The 19557-nt window shown below is 40.8% G+C and overlaps 1 protein-coding gene across 1 annotated transcript in view; it reads left to right on the top strand.

Moving 5' to 3' along the window:
- The window catches only part of acss3 (acyl-CoA synthetase short chain family member 3), a 40751-nt gene that overhangs the window by 14985 nt on the left and 6209 nt on the right, over positions 1–19557 (top strand). Inside the window, exons 10-15 of the mRNA XM_023413112.2 lie at positions 14115–14210; positions 14479–14542; positions 15895–15976; positions 16323–16445; positions 16537–16636; positions 16841–17016. Of these exons, the coding sequence (XP_023268880.1) occupies positions 14115–14210; positions 14479–14542; positions 15895–15976; positions 16323–16445; positions 16537–16636; positions 16841–17016 (641 nt within the window). The remainder of the gene's footprint in view (positions 1–14114; positions 14211–14478; positions 14543–15894; positions 15977–16322; positions 16446–16536; positions 16637–16840; positions 17017–19557) is intronic.

Here is a 19557-nt window from a genome sequence, read left to right as displayed (position 1 = left end):
TGTATATTTGACAAGCGAGGGGAAGCTTGCAGCTGTTGTCCAGAAACTCCCTCTCCTCACCTCACCTCACAATTGAACTATTATTCATTACGGCTGTTGTGGGTCTGAATGATAAGAAATGTAATTGGAATGCATTGTTTCCCAGGCCTTGGTTTCTAATGGTTCTTGAATGGGTAAGACCCTATTAGCCTCTTGGATTGGAGGCTTGAGTCCAGGCAGCGTGCCATCACGCCAATGTCGTGCCTCCTCCCCCTCTGTTTTATTGCTGCCCTCCCCAAGTACTAGTGAGCAATGACAAATGTGCCAGGGACAGCAGTAGAGCACAATTGGCTGTCTCTTTGTTTTGTAATGTCCTGCCTGCGCAAACGGAAGATCAATGCCGAACAAGACGACGTCTCTGTGTTAAATATGGAATCGATATTGTTGTCGGGCTGTTGGAAATGCATCGACCTTGAGTTTGTATAGGCAGCACACTCTGATCCAAGAGAAGATTAGCCCACTTGGCTGATTGGTCTGTCCAGGCTCAACGGTAGTGTGAACAGCTCAATACTGCAATATTTCAGAAATGTGATTGATCAATTCAGTCTCTTGAGTTTGAATTGCTGATCCCACTGCAGGCTACATGCCGATTCCCAGTTCAAAGGTCATACATTTTTGGTGGGAAACTTGGCCATATTTACTGTTTTAAGACGCGGACTACATAGATGCACCGATAGTTTTGGTCTTTGTGAAAATACACTAGATCTCATTTGGGGGAAGAGCCACAGGTTCGGTCTGGTTTGCAGTGACACCTTCCTGACTGGTGTCCATCCAGCCTCTGAATTAGGACACAGCAGTTTAGCAGCGGGTTTATACAGTGAAAATCAATTTTGTTGAAGTTCAATCATGGCAGTGAATTCTTTCTCTGCTGTATTACTGTGCTCAGTTGAAACACGCATACACTGGTCTTTTGTTGCATAAGGCTTTTGGAAGAGCATTTACTATTCGCATGAGCAGTGTGGGAGTTGGAGGGTTTAGAATGAGCAGCCGTGCACACAGGTAAACACAAGATTATGACATTTGCAAGCCTTTTGGTGCTGTGTGATTTAGTTGTTTACACTGTTATGTATATTACATCCCAAAGCTCTCTACCTGTAGCTCCGGCTTCGATTGTGTGGGACTGGCAGTGCAGGTGGTTGGACTAGAACAAAGTTTCACCCCTCCTGGATGTGTTGAACAGAGCTGCTGATTCACAGCTTTCTCTCTGTAGCCTCAGTGTTTGTTAGATAACATTTAATTCTACTTGAACACCCGGGAGTTTTTAGCACAGTAAGGTTTGGATCTCGCTTCCTTTCTTTCCTTCACACACACACATACACACACCAAACGAAATCCTGCCACACTTTGTGGCTACCCGAGTCAGGTGATTTATTGAGTTTGGAGAAAAACCTCTGGCGCCCTCTTGATTTCTGTCTAGATGTGTAAATCCCATTGGATTCTTCACCCCCTGCTAAACTCAATAACTGGCAGCTGGCGGCCAGGGCTGCAATCCAAATGTGTTCTCCACTTTTTCACGGTAGAGTGGGTCACTCCACTTCTCACTTGCTTTCTCTTTGTGTGTCTCAGGCAGTTTGACTTCCAATGTGTGGGTGGAAAAGATGGATGGGGGGGGAAAAATATACTATGCCATGTTATACATATTCATTAAAACAACCATAGTTTGTAATTTCTTTCTGAAGTTACAGAAGGAACCAAGCAACTTTTCACAGTTTATTTATCTTAAGCTCACCTGCTTTTTCCAGCCACACCTTTTTCTCATCCGAATTGTTGCAGCGGTCACAGTCGGCTGCAGGTATTCTATCTTTTTAACACCCAAACCAACAATTAATTTATCATACCCAGAGGTGTTGCCATAGCCTGATATAACTTATGCATGTGTGCATAAAACTTGTAGTATAAAAATGGATGACAAATATTACGTCATTCTTTCAATATCACCATGAATTCGTGATTTTAACCTCTTCTTGCTCGAGGGGGGACTTTGATCACTTAGTGACGCGTTTTCAAAAACCCTCATGCAGTGTGATCCTATAATGCTGGGTATGATGCAGTTCAAATTTATCAGTATTTTTATATTGACAGCATCTATCAAATGCCAGTAAAAAAAAAAAAAAAGTGTACACAGTGCCCAAGAAAAGTGTGTGTATACGGTTTCCTCCTGCCTGTACTGAGTTCCTGACTCACCCTGCTGGGAGTGTCATGCTGCACCGTTCGACCGTCCCCTTGAAGACAGAACATCGATCAAGCAACTTTTAGCAATGCCAGTGCCTTGACAACTCCTCTTCATCTTCCCCTTCTCAGCAAAAGAGATGCAACTTGGCCATTGGAAAGCAGTTTAGCATTCAAGGCTTGTTTACTCCAAAATGAGCATCACAGAAAGGAGAGACAGACTCCTCCTTGAGAAGCTCATTATAGTCAAAACACCTAAAAAGCAAAGTTTGTTTGCATCTTCTGCCTTCCAGCTGAGAGGCAAGTCATTTTTCAAACTTGTGACGGTGTCTTTTTAAGTCACTGTCTCACACAGTTTTCATCTATAAATATTGATAGATCCGTCCTTCCACTTATACAGCAGGGCTTTGATTTTTATAGTCACCTGCAAAATGGATCACCACTCCAGTTGTTCATTAATATTTCCAGCTCTGTGTGTTTAATCCTGCAATGTTATATTCAACAGCTGAAAGCTCAAATCAATGGTGAAAAAAACAGGCACCATGAGCAATGATGGGAAGAGTAGTTCAAGAGAACGGCAAGCCAGAATTTTAAAGTAGTGTAATTTCCCTATCTAGATTTATTAAAGGTCCCATATTGTATAAAGTGAGATTTCCTTGTGTGTTTTCATTTATAAAGCAGGTCTAGCTTCTGTATTAATACTGTGAAAGTATCAAAGCGCTCAGTCCACAGAGAAATGCTCACAGCCTGTATTCAGAGACTCTGTCTTAAAACGAGCTGTCAGGACTTCCTTAACTTTGTGATGTCACAGCAAAGCAGTCACCGCTCTCAGCCATGCCCGAAGCCCCACCCACCTGGACCGACCATTCAACGCTCTGGGATTTGCTTTACCTGAAATCTGCTATATATATTTTCTTATTCGATCACTCAGAAGAGAGGATCAGAGCGATTTGATGTTGAAACGTAGCTTTTGGTTTGGGGTGACCTTGAGAGTGAATACCTAGAGGAAGTGGGAAAGTACATTACAAATGTTTGTGTGAGATGAAAAAGTTACTCAAGGTTATTTTCAAATGTATAAATGTTTTATTGTTGGAAGGAAGGAAAACAAGGATCCTCTGAGATGTAGCACAGACAATCAAGGTTACTTACGTTTTGGCTTTCACAGCTCCGAGTAGGTGAGGCAGTTCACTGTATGCAGAACGAATCGGATAAATTAACAATGAATAAAATAAAATATTGGTCACTGGATTTTATTTTTGATGACATGCTTTAAAGCCACTACTCCAGACGCTTCGCTCTGACAGACTTTTAAAGTGTGTCCTCCTGCTGCTCAGTGAAAAGCTGCTGTATCATCACTGTACAACTCTTTATTTATCAAACAGAGCATGTTTTTTTACAGCTCCTGGTTGAAAAATGCGTAATCCAATTCATTATCTTTGACATCACCCCCCTATAGTGGAAACAGTTCATTGCCAGGCGGATAGCTCTGAAAAGATTAAAAACAGCTTGGGGTTTTGGTTCGTATCATCCTCCCATCCATCCCCTGGAGGCTTCCCCTACCTTGCAGCCAGCTGTGTATCACTGCTGATTGGTAAACAGTCGCATCACACAACAGAGCCGGCGGCGCTCTCTCCTTCCTAGCGGAGCTCTCGTTAGATCTGCAGAAGAGCCCGGTTGGAAAAATGAAAGGAGCTGACACAAAACAGGCAGTTTGCTGTGCTGGTGTGATGGAGAGAGGCAGCGTCCTGTGCTGAAGCATGTCTTTCAGGGGCATTTCTGTACAATGTATATCCAGATCAATAATTTAGCATAACACCTGCTGGTTTTAATTTGTCAAACATACTTTTAAAAATTTTTTTTTATCATAAATCGAGTGCAGAGCCAATTTTACACATTCTTTACTGGAAATATTTATTTGTGCTTAACAAGCTCACAGATGAGAATCAAACTAATTTGACCAGTTTAGTTTGTGATTAGTTTTTACTCTGGAGAGCTTCGCGAGATGAGTTTCCTGATGCAGAGCAGAAGCGATTTGGTTTCACTCGTTATTCCCATGTGCAGTGGACGCAATCATTTCTCAGACTGCCGCCGTAATCTGATGTACTGATTCACCCCGTCTCATCAGCCCAGACGTGACACCTCATTCCTTTTTCTCACCTGCACACTCTAACCACTGCACACTAACCCTCTCCTTCAGCTCCATCTCTCCCCCTTTACCTTCACCGCCTTTATATTATTTGTTTATATGCTTCTTTCACATGCACACACACCTACACATATACATATATAGTTTTTCACATTTCATGTTGCAGCCTCTTGCTAAAATTGTAAGCCATAATGTGTAACGAACTACCTGCAGAGCTCAGAGACAAGATTGTGTCTGAGAAAGGCTACAAAAAAAGATTTCTGCTGCATTGAATGTTCCCGAGAGCACAGTGGCCGCCATAATTCTTAGATGGGAGAAACTTCCAGAAGGACAACCATCACTGACCGATCTGGACTTCATGGCTGAGTGGCCAGAGGGAAGCCTGTGCTCAGTGAAAGTACCTAAAGGACCCTCAGACTGTGAGAAACAAGATTCTGTGTTTGGCCTCAATTCTAAGCGTCATATCTGGAGGAAACCAGGCACCGCTCATCTCTTGCCCAATTCTATCTCAACAGTGGCGGCAGCATCATGCCTCAGCGGCAGGGACAGGGACACTGGTCAGGGTTGATGGAAAGCTTCACCTTCCAACAGGATGACAACCCTCAGCACACAGCCAAGACATCACAAGAGTGGCTTAGCGACAACCCTTAACCAGAGCCCTGACATGAACCCAATTAAACATCTATGGAGAGAGCTGAAAATGACCACCATTGATGGTCCCTTTCCAACCTGATGGAGCTTGAGAGGCTCTGCAGAGAACAATGCCAGAAAATCCCCAAATCCAGGTGTGCAAAACCCAGAGACTGAGGCTGCCAAAGCTGCTTCAACTGAGTACTGAGTAAAGGGTCTGAAAACTTATGTCAATGTGATATTTCAGTTTTTCCTTTTTAATAAATCATCAAAAAAAAAATCAAAAATTCAAGTTTTTGCTTTGGAGTACTGAGTGGAGATGTATGAGGGAAATGAGGCTGCTACACAACAAAATGTGCAAAAAGTGAAGGGATCTGAATGCACTGTAAATTAAAACCCCCTACTAACCCACACTCGCCCAACACACACATGCACACATGCTTGTCTCGTCACCCTGGAGCCACCTGAAGCCAGCGGCAGCCCGGCTCACTTTCACTTATGTGCATATGAAAAAAAAAAGCCTGCCATTTTGAAGCCTGATAATAATCTGTGGCGCTATTTTAAGCCCAAGTGCCATTGGCAGAGGATGGAGGGGGGTGATGAGGGTTGCTGATGTCACTGGTGTTGCCTGGCAACAAATGTGTGTTTCCAGTTGGTAGGGTTTGGCTGCTTCACCAGTGAGCGAATGGACTTATAGTAGTGTTTCAGGTATTTGTGTGTCTCTCTGTCGCTGCCTGACTGTCTCTCTCAGTTTGTCTTTGTTTCTCTGACTCTCTCTGACAGACAGCAGATGCCTTTATACACAGAATGGAATTATCTTTAAAAAAAAAAAGAAGTGGACTGGGCCTCCTCAAAGCATTTGTCTTGTAAAATAAATTGTAGAATGGACAGTTTCTCCCTCTGGCCTTTGCCAAATGCAGCGCTAACACAGGGTTGTTTTTTCTCCCCTTGTTGGAAAATAGTCAGACTTTCAGACGGTCTGTGAACAGACCTTTACAGCCTCTTTGAAAATAACACTGAAGAAAAACAGGCTTTTAAGTGCCCAGCCTTCAGTAACTCAGCAGACAGAAGGCACTACACTACACTACACTACACTGGATCGGGGGTTAATAAGGGTTCTTAACCTGAAACTGAAGCGCTCAACAGGAATATAACCTCTGCAGCGTGGATTTTAAATTTGAATATACCAGCACCTGCAGGATATCTTTTACATGAGGTTAGCTTATTAACTTCTCTGTTGTACCCCAATCATACCTGAGTCTGTGCTTTTACTTTGATGCAGAATATAAAGCATTGTAAATGATGCAGAGAAGTAGGTTTTGCGATGGCTTATTTTAAAGTTGACAAAAGAGGTTTCGTTTAGAACTTGCAGTCATTGTTGAAGTCGGATTATTTTAGAAAAAGATATCAGTGGAAAAAAGGATTGAATAATTTGAGCTGTATTTATGTCAAGTACTCATATCGAAGGTGTGAATTCTCACTCTTGAGGTTTAACTTCAGCTGTTTTTATATTTTAACACATTCAGAAAAGAGGCACCATCCAACATGTGTCCAGTGTGTAAATTACCTTCTGTAATCTTTTTTAGCAGGGATGAGGTACACATCAAAATCTCATTTCTACTTTGTGCAGTAAACGGTGTCTGTTCGTAACTCTTCATAATTTGCACATATAATGTGCCATTTCAATTCATATATGCAAATTGATTTCCAGCAAGTGACACAAGCAGAATGATGCTACATTCCCCCACTGTACAGCTGGAAGCCTGCACTATATGTATGTATAGTGTGTCGATACACTGTCAATATTCTGTTGTGTGCTTTTGGTCTGAGGCTGTTTTTATGCAGTGATGCGGATGATGTGTGTGTGTGTGTTTCCAACTTTGTGGCAACAGGTTGGGGAAGGTCTCTTCCTGGTTTAACATGACAGTACCCTGTGCCACGCCATAAAGAAAAGGTTCTACAAGTTTGTTGTGGAAGAACTTGCCTGGCCTTTACAGAACTCCGACCTCAGCCCCATCCAACATCTTCATCAATAATTTAAGTGCTGCGACCCCGACCTTATCTCCTGACATCGGCAACTTCACGGGTGTTCTTCCGGCTGAAGGAGAGCAAATCCCCACCTCTAGGTTAAAGGCTTAAAGTAGAATTGTAAAAGAGCCCTCGCCTCATTGGTATTCCTTCCCACCACTTATCTGCGTATAGACTGGTCCCTCAGCTTCTCCTTTAAAAACACAACAACAGAAAACCAACACAAATCAGAATACGTCTCTTTTCAGTAAATTGTTCCTGAGTCGTGTCACCCTCGTGCTCAGTTGCCCACCTTTGGGAGACGCGTGGGAGCGTTGGCTTTGTGCCTCGTATCATTCAACACCAAGCACCCTAAAGAAAAAAAAAAAAAAGGAGCTGCCGTCGTTCACTCGGCCTCATTAGATGGCTGCAGAAACAGTAGCGCAGATGTTGTGGCTCATGTAATTACATCTCCGAGAGCCGAGATGCCATGTTTGTGTTACCTCGTTGTTTACTGGGGGGGGGGGGCTGCTGCTGTCATCGCCTCACTAACCTGGGAATTCGTCTGACATTCATTCCTAGCCATTGTAGCATTTGTCTGCTGAGGTTTCTGAGGCACAAGACGGAGGTCTTTCATTAGCAAGTTAAGTAGTGAATTTGTATGCATAAACTTAGCTCTGAGGGAATGAGCCGAGCTGTCTCAAAAGTGATAAGGGAGGCAATGTTTTTAGCTGATGGAATGAAATTGTCCCTTGAAGAGTCTAAATGGGAGAGCACGTGCAGATGTGTGTGTGCGTGCACGTTATACTTGATTGCTCATCTTTCTTTCATGTCTGTCTGGTGGGTGGCATCACCAACCTTTTTGCAGTTGCTGCAACATGTTCTTATTCCCCACGCATTTTACATTCCCTCCTCTGTCTTGTTATTTTCCTTCATTTTCACATTCAGCCCAATCAGAAGGGCTTGGCTAACCAACCCTTTGGGCTCTACCTGTGTGTGTGTGTGTGTGGGGCTCCTCAGCAGACTGCCAATTATGGTCTTAGTCTGAGCAGCCTAAGCTACATTGTCCAACACAGACCTAATCGCAGAACTAATCCCACAGGTTTGTAGTAAGATTGAGCTTTCACTCATTCGTGGACCCAAATTCTTAGAGGAAAAAGCAGGAAAAAAAACAGACAATGCCCATTTGTCTTTAAAGTGAGACACATTTTGTTTTGATGCAAGAATATCTGCTGTAAAGGTATTATTCATTAATTCCTATTCTTTCAAAATTTCAGTGTTTTCACAACCATTTTATAACATGTATTATGAAATAAATCAATGTGGGAAAAAAAATTAATATTTCAGTCCGTCCAAGCAGCTTGCAATCTATTCTCTCTGTATGTCTGTTCTCATCCTTTCATCCTCCTACGCCACACCGTCTTTTCAAATGACCTCGGGTCGACTATCTTGTTTAGCTCCTGACCGAGTTACCCCAGCAACCACACATCGCCAGGACAACCATGAGCTCTGCTGTGCATATATATGATGTATTGAAAGCACCCCCTCGGCTATTTCTCACATGGTTATTGTTTACTGCGCCTGACACGTTAAGTGACAAGCGTTTCTTTGTAGGTGAGAATTGGCGTCCCTCTCTAACCCTCCAAATGTCTCTGTGACAGACTGAAGAACTCGGTGACAAAGTTGTAGGTTTTGTTTTTACTTTGCATTTGTGCTCCAAGGTGAACATTAATGCAGGTTAGGAGAATATAATAAGAAACTATATCCATAAAGCACTTCACTTAAGGATTTTATAAAGTACTTCATAAAAAGAAATAAAACCAGACGAGGCAAAAAGAACATGACACAGAGGAAGTAAAAAAAAAAAAAAAAAAAAGATCAAATAAATGAAACGGTCTAAATAAAAACCTGTCAAACGAGGAGAAGGATGTAGAGACCTGCCATCAGGCACCAGGTGCAAGCGGCAACATTTACCTGACACCTAATTTAAACTTTTCAATGTGGCAGCTACATTCAACAGTCTGTCAGATAAATGGCCGCCTTCAAATCAGGTTTTACTCACTTACTCATGAATATTTGGACAGTAACACACTTCCTGTTTTATTTTGGTCTGTAGCCCAGTACAATACATTTTATAGGAAAATATTAAATGATGATTTTCAGATTTAAACCTGCATTAACAGTTTATCACTTTGGGGCAGTGGATACAGGCTGTAAAGTAAGGGAAGTATCTGTCCCTTTAGAAGCTAAATGCTCCAATATTTTCATTCACGCTAATTGCTATTACACATAGCGCAAGATAATTCAACTCAGAAATTAAAGCTGAAATATGGCAATTTATCGTCACAATCACTGATTGTTTTCAAATGCAGAATAATGGAGTTATTGAAAAATGTGTGGATGTCAAAACACATACTGACTACTCTGCATTTAAGCTCTCATCTTGGTTTTATTTTGGTTTTATTGTCCCTTTTTTGTTTAATAATGTTGTGAGATGACACCGTCTCCTACTGTCTCCAGGAAATTTGTCTGTCCTTCTAAAAGTATCCTCCAGCGTGTTTTGCCTCGGTGCAGCTTTTGCCTGAGTTACCTGAGTGAACTCGCTGTATTCCGCAGAGGGTTTGTTTTGTAGATGCTGTAGTGTTGAACGCAGCTCTGTTACTACCGCCTGGCGAAATGCTCACATTGCAGATGTAACGAGTGGCTGCTTTCGCTTTCCATTTTGAAATATTTCCACTCCGCAGACATTTAGCCACATCCTCCCACAAATTTTGCTCTCCTTCTAAACACCCGCGTGACAGGTGACGTTAAGAAAAAAAAGAAAGGATCGGGCTTAGGTTCGTGCTCAATACAGCCAATACAGATCAGATAAAAATTGCCTTGATCGGCATTGATACTGATCTTTGAAATCAGGTCTGGACATCCCTATTAATATGTATAGTTATAGCTGTACCATTGCCACTTTCCAGATTGTGAATTACTAAAGGGAACCAAACAAATATTGTAGTTGGTCTACACTCTCAACTCTGATGTATTTTCTATTTTTAATTCTGTGAATCAGCATATTTTGCAATGATGCAAAAAGATAACACCTGAGTAATGACCGTGCTGCTCTCTCATATTTCATTTTGTAACATTGATCACGCCCATTGTCGCCCTTCAGCCAGTATCTTTTGTGCACACCCTACATATGGAGAGGAAGCGCAGGGTTACATTGTTATAGGAGAAGACAGCTATTTCATCTGTGTAAGAAAGAAGTAGGGGATCTGCAGAGAGAGGAAAAGACAGAGAGCAGGATCAGAGAGCCATCTTTGTTTTCCTGAACAGCAGTTTCCCTCCAAGCAGCTCATAATGAGCTCGGCTGTTCAATAGCACCTTCTCAGCTGAAAAGGCGCCACCAAATCGCCCATTCCCGCTATTCCAACACATCCTCCAAACAACCCCCCTCCCCTCCCTCGCCCGCAACCCATTCATCACACTCAAAATGCCTCTCACTAGCCAAGCTCATCTCCAACAGGTCGAAGGAAGATTGATTTGTTTGTGTACAGAGGCAAAGAGAGCGCGAGGGAGCAAGAAGGAGCAAACGAAAAGGGAAAGACTGAGGTGGGAGTAGGGGGAAGACTGATACTTAGGTGTGTATGTGTGTGTTTGCCAAACACTCACATCAGCAGTCAGTCAGACACGCAGATAGGCAGCCACACAGCTTGAGTATGGATGCGTGTGTGTGTGTGTGTGTGTGTGTGTGTGTGTGAGATCATCTCAAGCCCCCAAACAATGTTTTTACTCCTCCTCTCTCTCTTCTAGTGTTCATTCACCTGTCTCCCCAGCCTGTGCTGTCTACCTTTCTCATCCGGCATATTTAATCTTCTCTGCTCAGTGTGACCAGAATAGCAGCGATGGATCTACTTTTGTCTGTTTTAGCTCCAGGAAGGTTATTTTTCTAACTTGACCCTTAAATAGATATGTTTTGCACAGATTACTCCTCTGATGAGATGTTGTCCCCGTGGGAAGATGCTCATTTTTGATACTGTTGAGTTATTTAAGTGGAGTTGATCACAGTGCTGAATGTCAATAGCCGTACTTCCACCTCAACATCTGAAAACACTTGCTTAATTTGCTGCAGCTCCTGTAGCATGTTCAAAATGTCAGACTGTCAGATATGTCTCCAGATAAACGTCATGTTTTAGAGCTGTTCTAATCATTTTTGTATGTGCTCTCTCTGAGCTGCAGGGTGGAAGAATGTAAACAGGCAGCAGCTGCTGTGCTACGATCTATTATGCCGTCGCATTCGGGGCCGAGGAGCGAACCTTTAGGAGTTATCTGTAAACATCTGACTCAGCTTTAAGAAGCCGAGTTCTGTTTCTTGTCATCTTTGCCGTCCTTCATGTAAATGCAAGGACAGAATGTTTTAGTGATGCAGCTAATTATCATTTAGAAAATCTTTGCTTTTGTAAAGGTTTAATTTCATGCCTGAGAGCAGCACAGCCAGTCCTGTCTTCCTGTATGCCTTGTAAAATGTCAAGGTCCAATTATACTGTCTTTTTTCATTTGTGTTTTTGAATTTACTCTCTGGGCCTGAATCGCCGCCAGCGAGCGCCGCGGCTCCAGCTGTAAACAGCCAGGTTTAAACACTCCCCTCGTGCTGACACGGTTCAGTGGTCGTGGCGAGCTTTAATTGACGTGCAATTCCGTCAAGCTTTTAAAGGACCCTTACAGCGTCCTTCAGGGTCAGACTGATATATTGGTTGGCCCAGTACTGGCTTGTCATTAACACTGGATAGGACAATGTCTAGGTACATTATCATGTAGTTTGATTAGCTATTGATCATTTAACTTTATATTAATATGTAATTAAGTTCACTTGATTTTTAATTATTTTTGCATAAGGTAAAAGAGCCATAACTTATAACTGATCATTCAAATGTTCCACCAATCACAAAGTATCAATACTAAATTTGGAACTCTACGCCAAGAAACTTATTAGATTCTGTTTTACAAGTTACTGTATTTCCCCTTTGCTCTGCTTCTGTTGGGATTATGTGATGGCCATAAATGTAGTGCAAGGACAAGTGTGTTGCTACACACCTGAGGGGAAAGCGAAGGGCAACAGGGGGTCTGTCATCACCCTGTCGTGACCCTGCTCTCTGACAAGGTGAGTGGGACTAACAGCCCCCCCGAAGGCATAAAAAATCTTTTCTTTTTTTTTTTCTTCCATCATTGGTGCTGAGCACCGTCTCTACTGACACTGATGGGGCTTTGAACCCTGCAGGGAGTGGCTAACCTGCCACTGATGAATGAGGCGTACGTGGTTGCCAGTTCAGAGGCCGCTGCGGTTGGCTAATGTGTTACCCCCCCCCCCCAATCTTCATTTGCTAACTTAATCCCTTCCTCAACCAACAGCAACCTCCTGCCCCTGAGCTCATGTCTTTGAAGCCTGCTGTGCTGGAGTTGGAAGCAGGTCTATATCTGTTTGCACTTGTTTGATTAGTAGTAGAGGGAAGACACTGTCTGTATCCACTTCAGTCGATAGAACTGGAAGCTCAGCAAGGAGCCGGGGATGATTTGTGTCTGGGTCCACGTTGATCTCGTGTCCCTCACATCTTTCTCGGGGACATCATGTTCTGAACATCCTGCTCTTCCTTTTTCCAAAAAGAACTCTGTGGGGATCTCATGGATTGAGGCTCCTTATCCCAAAATCTGACACTGCCTCAAGCATGTTGAAATTTAATGCTACCTCAGGGGCACATTTGACTAGTAATACCCTTTATTTCTATGAGTGGCACTCCGATTTGTCCCTTTAATTGTGGTGATCAGGTTCTCACTGCAGCCCAGGCTTTCTGTCTAGCTGACAGGTATGTAACCCTGGTAAAGTCTAATGCTACTGCAGCTTTCCCTCAAGGTTTAATGAGGACTCAAAGCTGCCTCAAATCACTGTTGTATTGAATGAGCCTGCTGCTGCCGTGAATGTTTTGCCACTGGCTTTTGCCCTCTCAGAAGACAAGGCACTTCTCCCACCGGCAACACACCTGACTGCATATCTTAGAAGACTCAATGCCCGAGACTGTTTACTTCCTCCATGTCCAATAAACGATCTAATTCTGCTTTAGTGCACCTTGCTGCATACATTTGCATATTAACAAGAAAATGGCATGACACTCTTAGGTTGCAGTAACCTAAGAACAATACAGAAACATCAGATTTACACTGCATGCACTCCCTGCTAGATGATCTGATTACCTTTTTGAACGGCTTGTGCATACATTTGCATATTAGTGAAGAAAACTGCAGCACATGAGGTAATTAATCTGCCTCTTGTTTGTAAAATAAATAAGAATCACTAATCCCACGGGATGACTGTTTCGGAAATGCCGTCAAAGATCTAGTATTTAATTGAACAGCAAATTAAAGTCCATAAGATGCAAACAGCATGAACCAATAAAGAAAAACCACAAGCAAACAGGCAAAAATGATGGGAATCATGATGCTGGAGGTTTTTTTGTGTCGTCTGTCACCTACTGTGTGAATGTAAGGTGATACATCAGCTGTGTTGTAAAAGAGAAACATGACGGACAGATGGAAGCGTTCAGCTGCATCATTGTTCTTATGTTTACGCCGACAGACTGAGAAACAGGGAGCATTTCTTCACAGCGTTTTCAAACTTAAGTTAAAACATAGAAGACAGATGCTGATCCTGGGCCCCCTGTCTGCTGCCGTGTGATTACAGATGTAATCTTGCTTACTGAGCTGCATCGATTCTGTTATTCATTCACTGGGTGGGCGAGTAGGGGGCTGACAAACAGGCGAGTCTTTGCTGTAAAGTGGAGCACAGTTGAGCGGTGGAGTCGGGGAGAGCCCATAGGAGCTGTCATAGTTTTTGCATAATGTAGGTTAATGCTGCTTACAGAAGGAATGCAACCCAATACCACACAAGCTCCTTTGATCAGCCCACCACTGGAAGATTTAGCTTTTGCATATAGCACAGAAAATCCAGAAAACAATAAGGTTGTCATAATTGTCGTATTACGCCACAGATTCGCGGCTCATGTGTTTGGCTCCAACTTCAGGGACCTCCCACACAGATATGACTTTTTAAGAATCTCTTTGTCTGTGTCTCTCTCATCAGAAACTGGCTCAGCCATCACCTCCTCCTGTATTGGTCTGGGGAACTCACTCACGCCACCTGCAGGCCAGGCGGGCAAACCTGTTCCAGGTTACAATGGTAAGAGTTAGAGTAATATATACACACTAAACACAAACCAGCGTTTTCCTGTGTATAAACACGAACTTCTTGCATGTGTATTTCTATCTTTCTCGTTATTTTAATGGGTTTAAGTTAAATTTGCTGTCACTCAGTTACAGATATCTAAAGATAAACCAAAACAAAAAAGGATAAAACTTGTAATTCCCTGCACAGTGTTTTAATATTTTTGCCAGCGGGTGATACACCACCTCTGAATATGAACTGTGTGCGCTTCCCTTCCCACTAGTCGCAGTGATCGATGATGACTTGCAGGAGGTGAAGCCAAGAACCCTGGGAAATATTGTGGTGAGGTAAGCTGAGTGTGTTTACAATCGCGTGAGCTGCTTATCTTCTTCTGTCACTTGCTCACACATTTTACAATGTGAAATAAAAGCGTTTTTCACACTGATCAAATTTAAACTTCAATCCTTCAGTCATTAATCTTAATAATTCACTTTTGGGCAAATTCCAAACCTCACTCAGTGTTTTTTTTTTTTTTTGCTGAGGTTGTAGAAGGCATTGGGTGTGTTTTTAGGTAAGACAGCTGCTTTAGTAAAAGCTCCAGCAGTCAAACCCCCCCCCAGACCTTTGTGCTGCCTTATTGTCCAGCCTGCTGCCTATCTGTTATCACTCTCCAACTCTGTTCCCTTGTTCTTTGGAACTGCTGGTTTTGACTCTGTGCCAACAAGGGGGATTTCCAAAGAATCCACATATAGAGTGCATCCAGGGATAAGGACAGGTAGAGCTGTAAACAGACAGGAACAGCTGTGTTACTGTACTTGGCTCCAGTCACCACGAAGTCTGTGCCAGTCCCGTTCTTTCAAAAGCTATACAACAGCTTCATAAGGTCATATCCAGTAATTACAGATAGTGTGGTTGCTGGGAGCAGAGGACATAATGACCTGTAATGTGTTAGACCTCGCAAATATTGTGTTAATGCATTTTATTAGTTTATTGATTTATGTTGATTTTAGTCACATTTATTGTTTCAAGTGGAGCTTTTTGTGCAGAAGATGAGCTTGCAAGCAAGCAGCCAAACTGGTGCATTAGTAGCACAGCTTATATCCTATATGTTTTTCTTTGCAGATTTTGCTGCAACAGAAAGGATGTTTTTTTTTTGTTTTTTTTAATCACTCTTGTCCAACAGCTAATCAGCATCAGAAATAAGATTTTTTTTTTGTTGTATATTTGAATATTCTGCTTGTAGTGGAATGAATCTATGCAGAAGCACGTTTTGGGTTCAGACCTGGGAAATGGAACTGTCTTGGTTAAGACACTAATCGAGAAGCGGGATTGCTTGTAGTCCCTTGATAAACAAAGACCGAATGACTTTGCAACCCTGTCTGCCCTGTGGGGTGTGTGCGTGAGTGTGTGTGTGTTTGGGTCTCTTTGTGCGGTTGAGGTGTGGTGAAAGTCTAGTACAGCCTGGCAGTGTTTAGACTTACTGCAGTGAAGTGAAACAAAGAAATATCCATCTTCACAAGTATTAATGGCTTTAGCAGTGAAAATCTGATACACTGCACATCAACATAATTGATTTATTGTGTTATAGACTCACCTTTAGTTTTGCTAATATATCAGAAGTGGAGTTAAATAGTTAAAAGAGTTATAATGGAATTTAACTTTTCCTGAAATGAAATGAAATTTGTACTTCTCCCCTCAGACTACCTTTACCACCTGGAGCAGCGTTGTCACTCTGGCAGAACCACGATCTGTTCAAGGAGCTCTATTTCACTAAGTTCCCAGTAAGTTGTGTCATCATTTCTAAACAATTTATACATGAAATAACTTATAGTGAAATAGTGAAAGAAAAGCTTGAATTTGATCTAAGAACAGTTGTATTTCTTTGAAGATTTGCTCAATAAAGTGTTTATGACACTGGATAAAAAATGGAAGTAGAATGGGTAGTGAGAAGTCCGTGGTAAAAGGTGGCCCTCTAGTGTTGAAAACCTTCATTGCAGCCTGAGGACCTGAATTAAAAAACTGACCTCATGAATTACAATTTATGAAGCCATAGACTGTGACCTTCTCTAGCTACTACATCATGCTGTAACATAGCAACAACCCTCCTCCTTGCTGTTTCACCATCAGGGTTACTATGACACTATGGATGCAGGATATGTGGATGAGGAGGGCTTCCTTTACATTATGTCCCGGTCTGATGATGTCATCAACGTGGCAGGTCACAGGCTGTCTGCTGGAGCTTTGGAGGAGGTAGGAGAGCGATAAGAGAGGAGGTGACATGAATGTTTCCCCAGCGCTTCTTTGTGGTATCCTCACGTATGTATATATATGTGTTTTGCAGTCAGTGCTGCAGCACCCTGCAGTGGGAGACTGTGCTGTGGTTGGTCTGGAGGACACTCTGAAGGGTCACGTTCCCTTGGCCCTGTGTGTGCTCAAGAATGGTGAGGCATGTCAAATGTATGATGTAGCCTTAAAGTTAGATAGCACTCACCAGTATTGTTTTCCACAGTTTTTTTGTATTATAAACACTTTTTAAAATTACTATAATCATTTTTTGTGTTGAAATGAAAATTATTCTCCAGGTAGCATTAAAACTGTGTGTGTTTTGTTTACTGTATCTACATGTATGTGCCTGTTTGTCTCAGGTGTGCAGAAAAATGAAGAGGAGATCATAAATGAGATGGTGAAGCTTGTGAGAAACACCATCGGACCCGTTGCTGCCTTCAGGAGAGTGCTTTTTGTCAGAGGACTGCCGAAGACGCGCTCTGGCAAGATCCCTCGCTCCTCTTTAGCCAACCTGGTCAATGGCAAGCCCTACAAGGTACAACACAATCCTTAGGGAAATATTTTGTGCATTATTATTTTTTAAAAAGTTAAATGTTGCAAAGTAAAATGTTTTTTTTTGTCCCCTGTGCAAAGTTGCTCATTTACATTTTCAGTAGCTCAGAAGAGAGTAAAGCTTGTTTTGCAATTCAGAATGTGAGTAATGATGGTGCATTAGCAGGCCCTGCACTCATTAAATACAACTGAGAGCTCATTTGGGATTTCATCTCTTTATAGTTACCGACTCAGTTTTCTGCTGATCAGGTGCCAAAGATCCCATAAGAGAACATGACAAATTGAGAAACACTACGCCTTAATGTAGTAGTTCTGTTTACAGGTGTAAACACAGGGTTTGCATGGAGACATCATTAGACCACTGAAATGTAAGACCTCTTGGTATTATACAAGGTTTTAGGCACATTGTATATCATGTAAACATACAACAACAACAACAACAACAACAGTCTACCGAGCCGCTCCGGTTTCCATTCCGCTTGGGAATTGCAGGGAGAGGATGAGCGCTACCTTACTATACTATGACATTTTTTAAAAAACTTTTTTGCTTTACTATAGTAGTCTTTTTTTGGCATTTTATGCCTTATTATACTATGAAGATTTTTGACTTTTTTTTGCCTTAATAGTATGTCGTTTTTTGGCGTTATATCCCTTATTATACTATGATGTTTTATGCCTTACTATACCATGACGTTTTTTCATTTTTTTTGCCTGACTATACTATGACATTTTTTCAATTGTTTTTGCTCTACTTTAGTATGTCGTTTTTGGCGTTTCGTGCCTTATTATATCATGACGTTTTATGCCTTACTTGTACTATCTCGTTTTTTGGCTTTTATTTTCTTTACTATGATGTTTTTTCAAATTTTTTTACCTTACTATAGTATGTCGTTTTTTGTGACATTTTTTCAAACTTTTTTGCCTTTCTATGCTATGTCATTTTATGCCTTACTATACTATGTCGTTTTTTTGGTGTTTTATGCCTTATGATGTTTTTTTCAAAATTTTTTACCCTACTATTCTATGCTTTTTTTTTTTTTTTTTTGGCGTCATATGCCTTATTATACTATGACGTTTTATGCCTTACTATACTATGACATTTTTTGGCCTTTTATGCCTTATTATAATATGAAGTTTTTTGACCTTTTTTGCCTTACTATACTATGTTGTTTTTTGCCGTTATATGCCTTATTATACTATGACGTTTTATGCCTTACTATACTATGTAGTTTTTTGGCCTTTTATGCCTCATTATACTATGAAGTTTTTTGACATTTTTTTGCCTTACTATACGATGACTTTTTACTTTACTACGACATTTTTTTAAAAACTTTTTTGCCTTACTATAGTATGTTGTTTTTTGGCCTTTTATGCCTTATTATACTATTATGTCTCGTGCCTTATTATACTATGACGTTTTTTGCCTTAATATACTATGACTTTTTTTGACATTTTTTTGCCTTACTATACTATATTTTGATATATTTTTTTATGTCGTTTTTTGGCGTTATATGCCTCATTATACTATGACATGTTTTCAATTTTTTTTGCCTTACTTTACTATGTTGTTTTTTGCCGTTGTATGCCTTATTATACTATGACGTTTTATGCCATACTATACTATGACATTTTTAAAAGAATTTTTTGCCTATGTCGTTTTTTGGCCTTTTATGCCTCATTATACTATGAAGTTTTTTGACATTTTTTTGCCTTACTATACTATGTTGTTTTTTGGCTTTATATGCCTTATTATACTATGACGTTTTATGCCTTACTATACTTTGACATTTTTAAAAAAAATTTTGCCTTACTATACTATGTCGTTTTTTTGCCTTTTTTGCCTTATTATACTATGACATTTTTTTTTTTTTTTTTTTTTGCCTTACTATACTATGTAGTTTTTTGCCGTTGTATGCCTTATTATACAATGGCGTTTTATGCCTTACTATACTATGACATTTTTAAAAAATATTTTGCCTTACTATACTATGTCGTTTTTTGGCCTTTTATGCCTCATTATACTATGAAGTTTTTTTGACATTTTTTTGCCTTACTATACGATGACATTGTTTGTCTACTATAGTATGTTGTTTTTTGGCCTTTTATGCCTTATTATACTATGATGTTTTTTGACCTTTTTTGCCTTACTATACTATGTTGTTTTTTGCCGTTATATGCCTTATTATACTATGACGTTTTATGCCTTACTATACTATGTAGTTTTTTGGCCTTTTATGCCTCATTATACTATGAAGTTTTTTGACATTTTTTTGCCTTACTATACGATGACATTTTTTCAATTTTTTTTGCCTTACTATACTAAGTTGTTTTTTGCCGTTGTATGCCTTATTATACTATGACATTTTTTGACATTTTTTTTTACTTTACTACGACATTTTTTTAAAAACTTTTTTGCCTTACTATAGTATGTTGTTTTTTGGCCTTTTATGACTTACTATATTATGGCGTTTTAAGGCCTTACTATACTATGGCTTTTTTTGACATTTCTATACTATGGCGTTTT

Source organism: Seriola lalandi, unplaced genomic scaffold, assembly GCF_002814215.2.
Source record: "Seriola lalandi dorsalis isolate HSWRI2012SDOR001 ecotype SW California unplaced genomic scaffold, Sedor1 jcf7180002054504, whole genome shotgun sequence".
NCBI classification, from domain to species: domain Eukaryota; kingdom Metazoa; phylum Chordata; class Actinopteri; order Carangiformes; family Carangidae; genus Seriola; species Seriola lalandi.
This window is presented reverse-complemented; position numbering and strand designations above follow the sequence as displayed.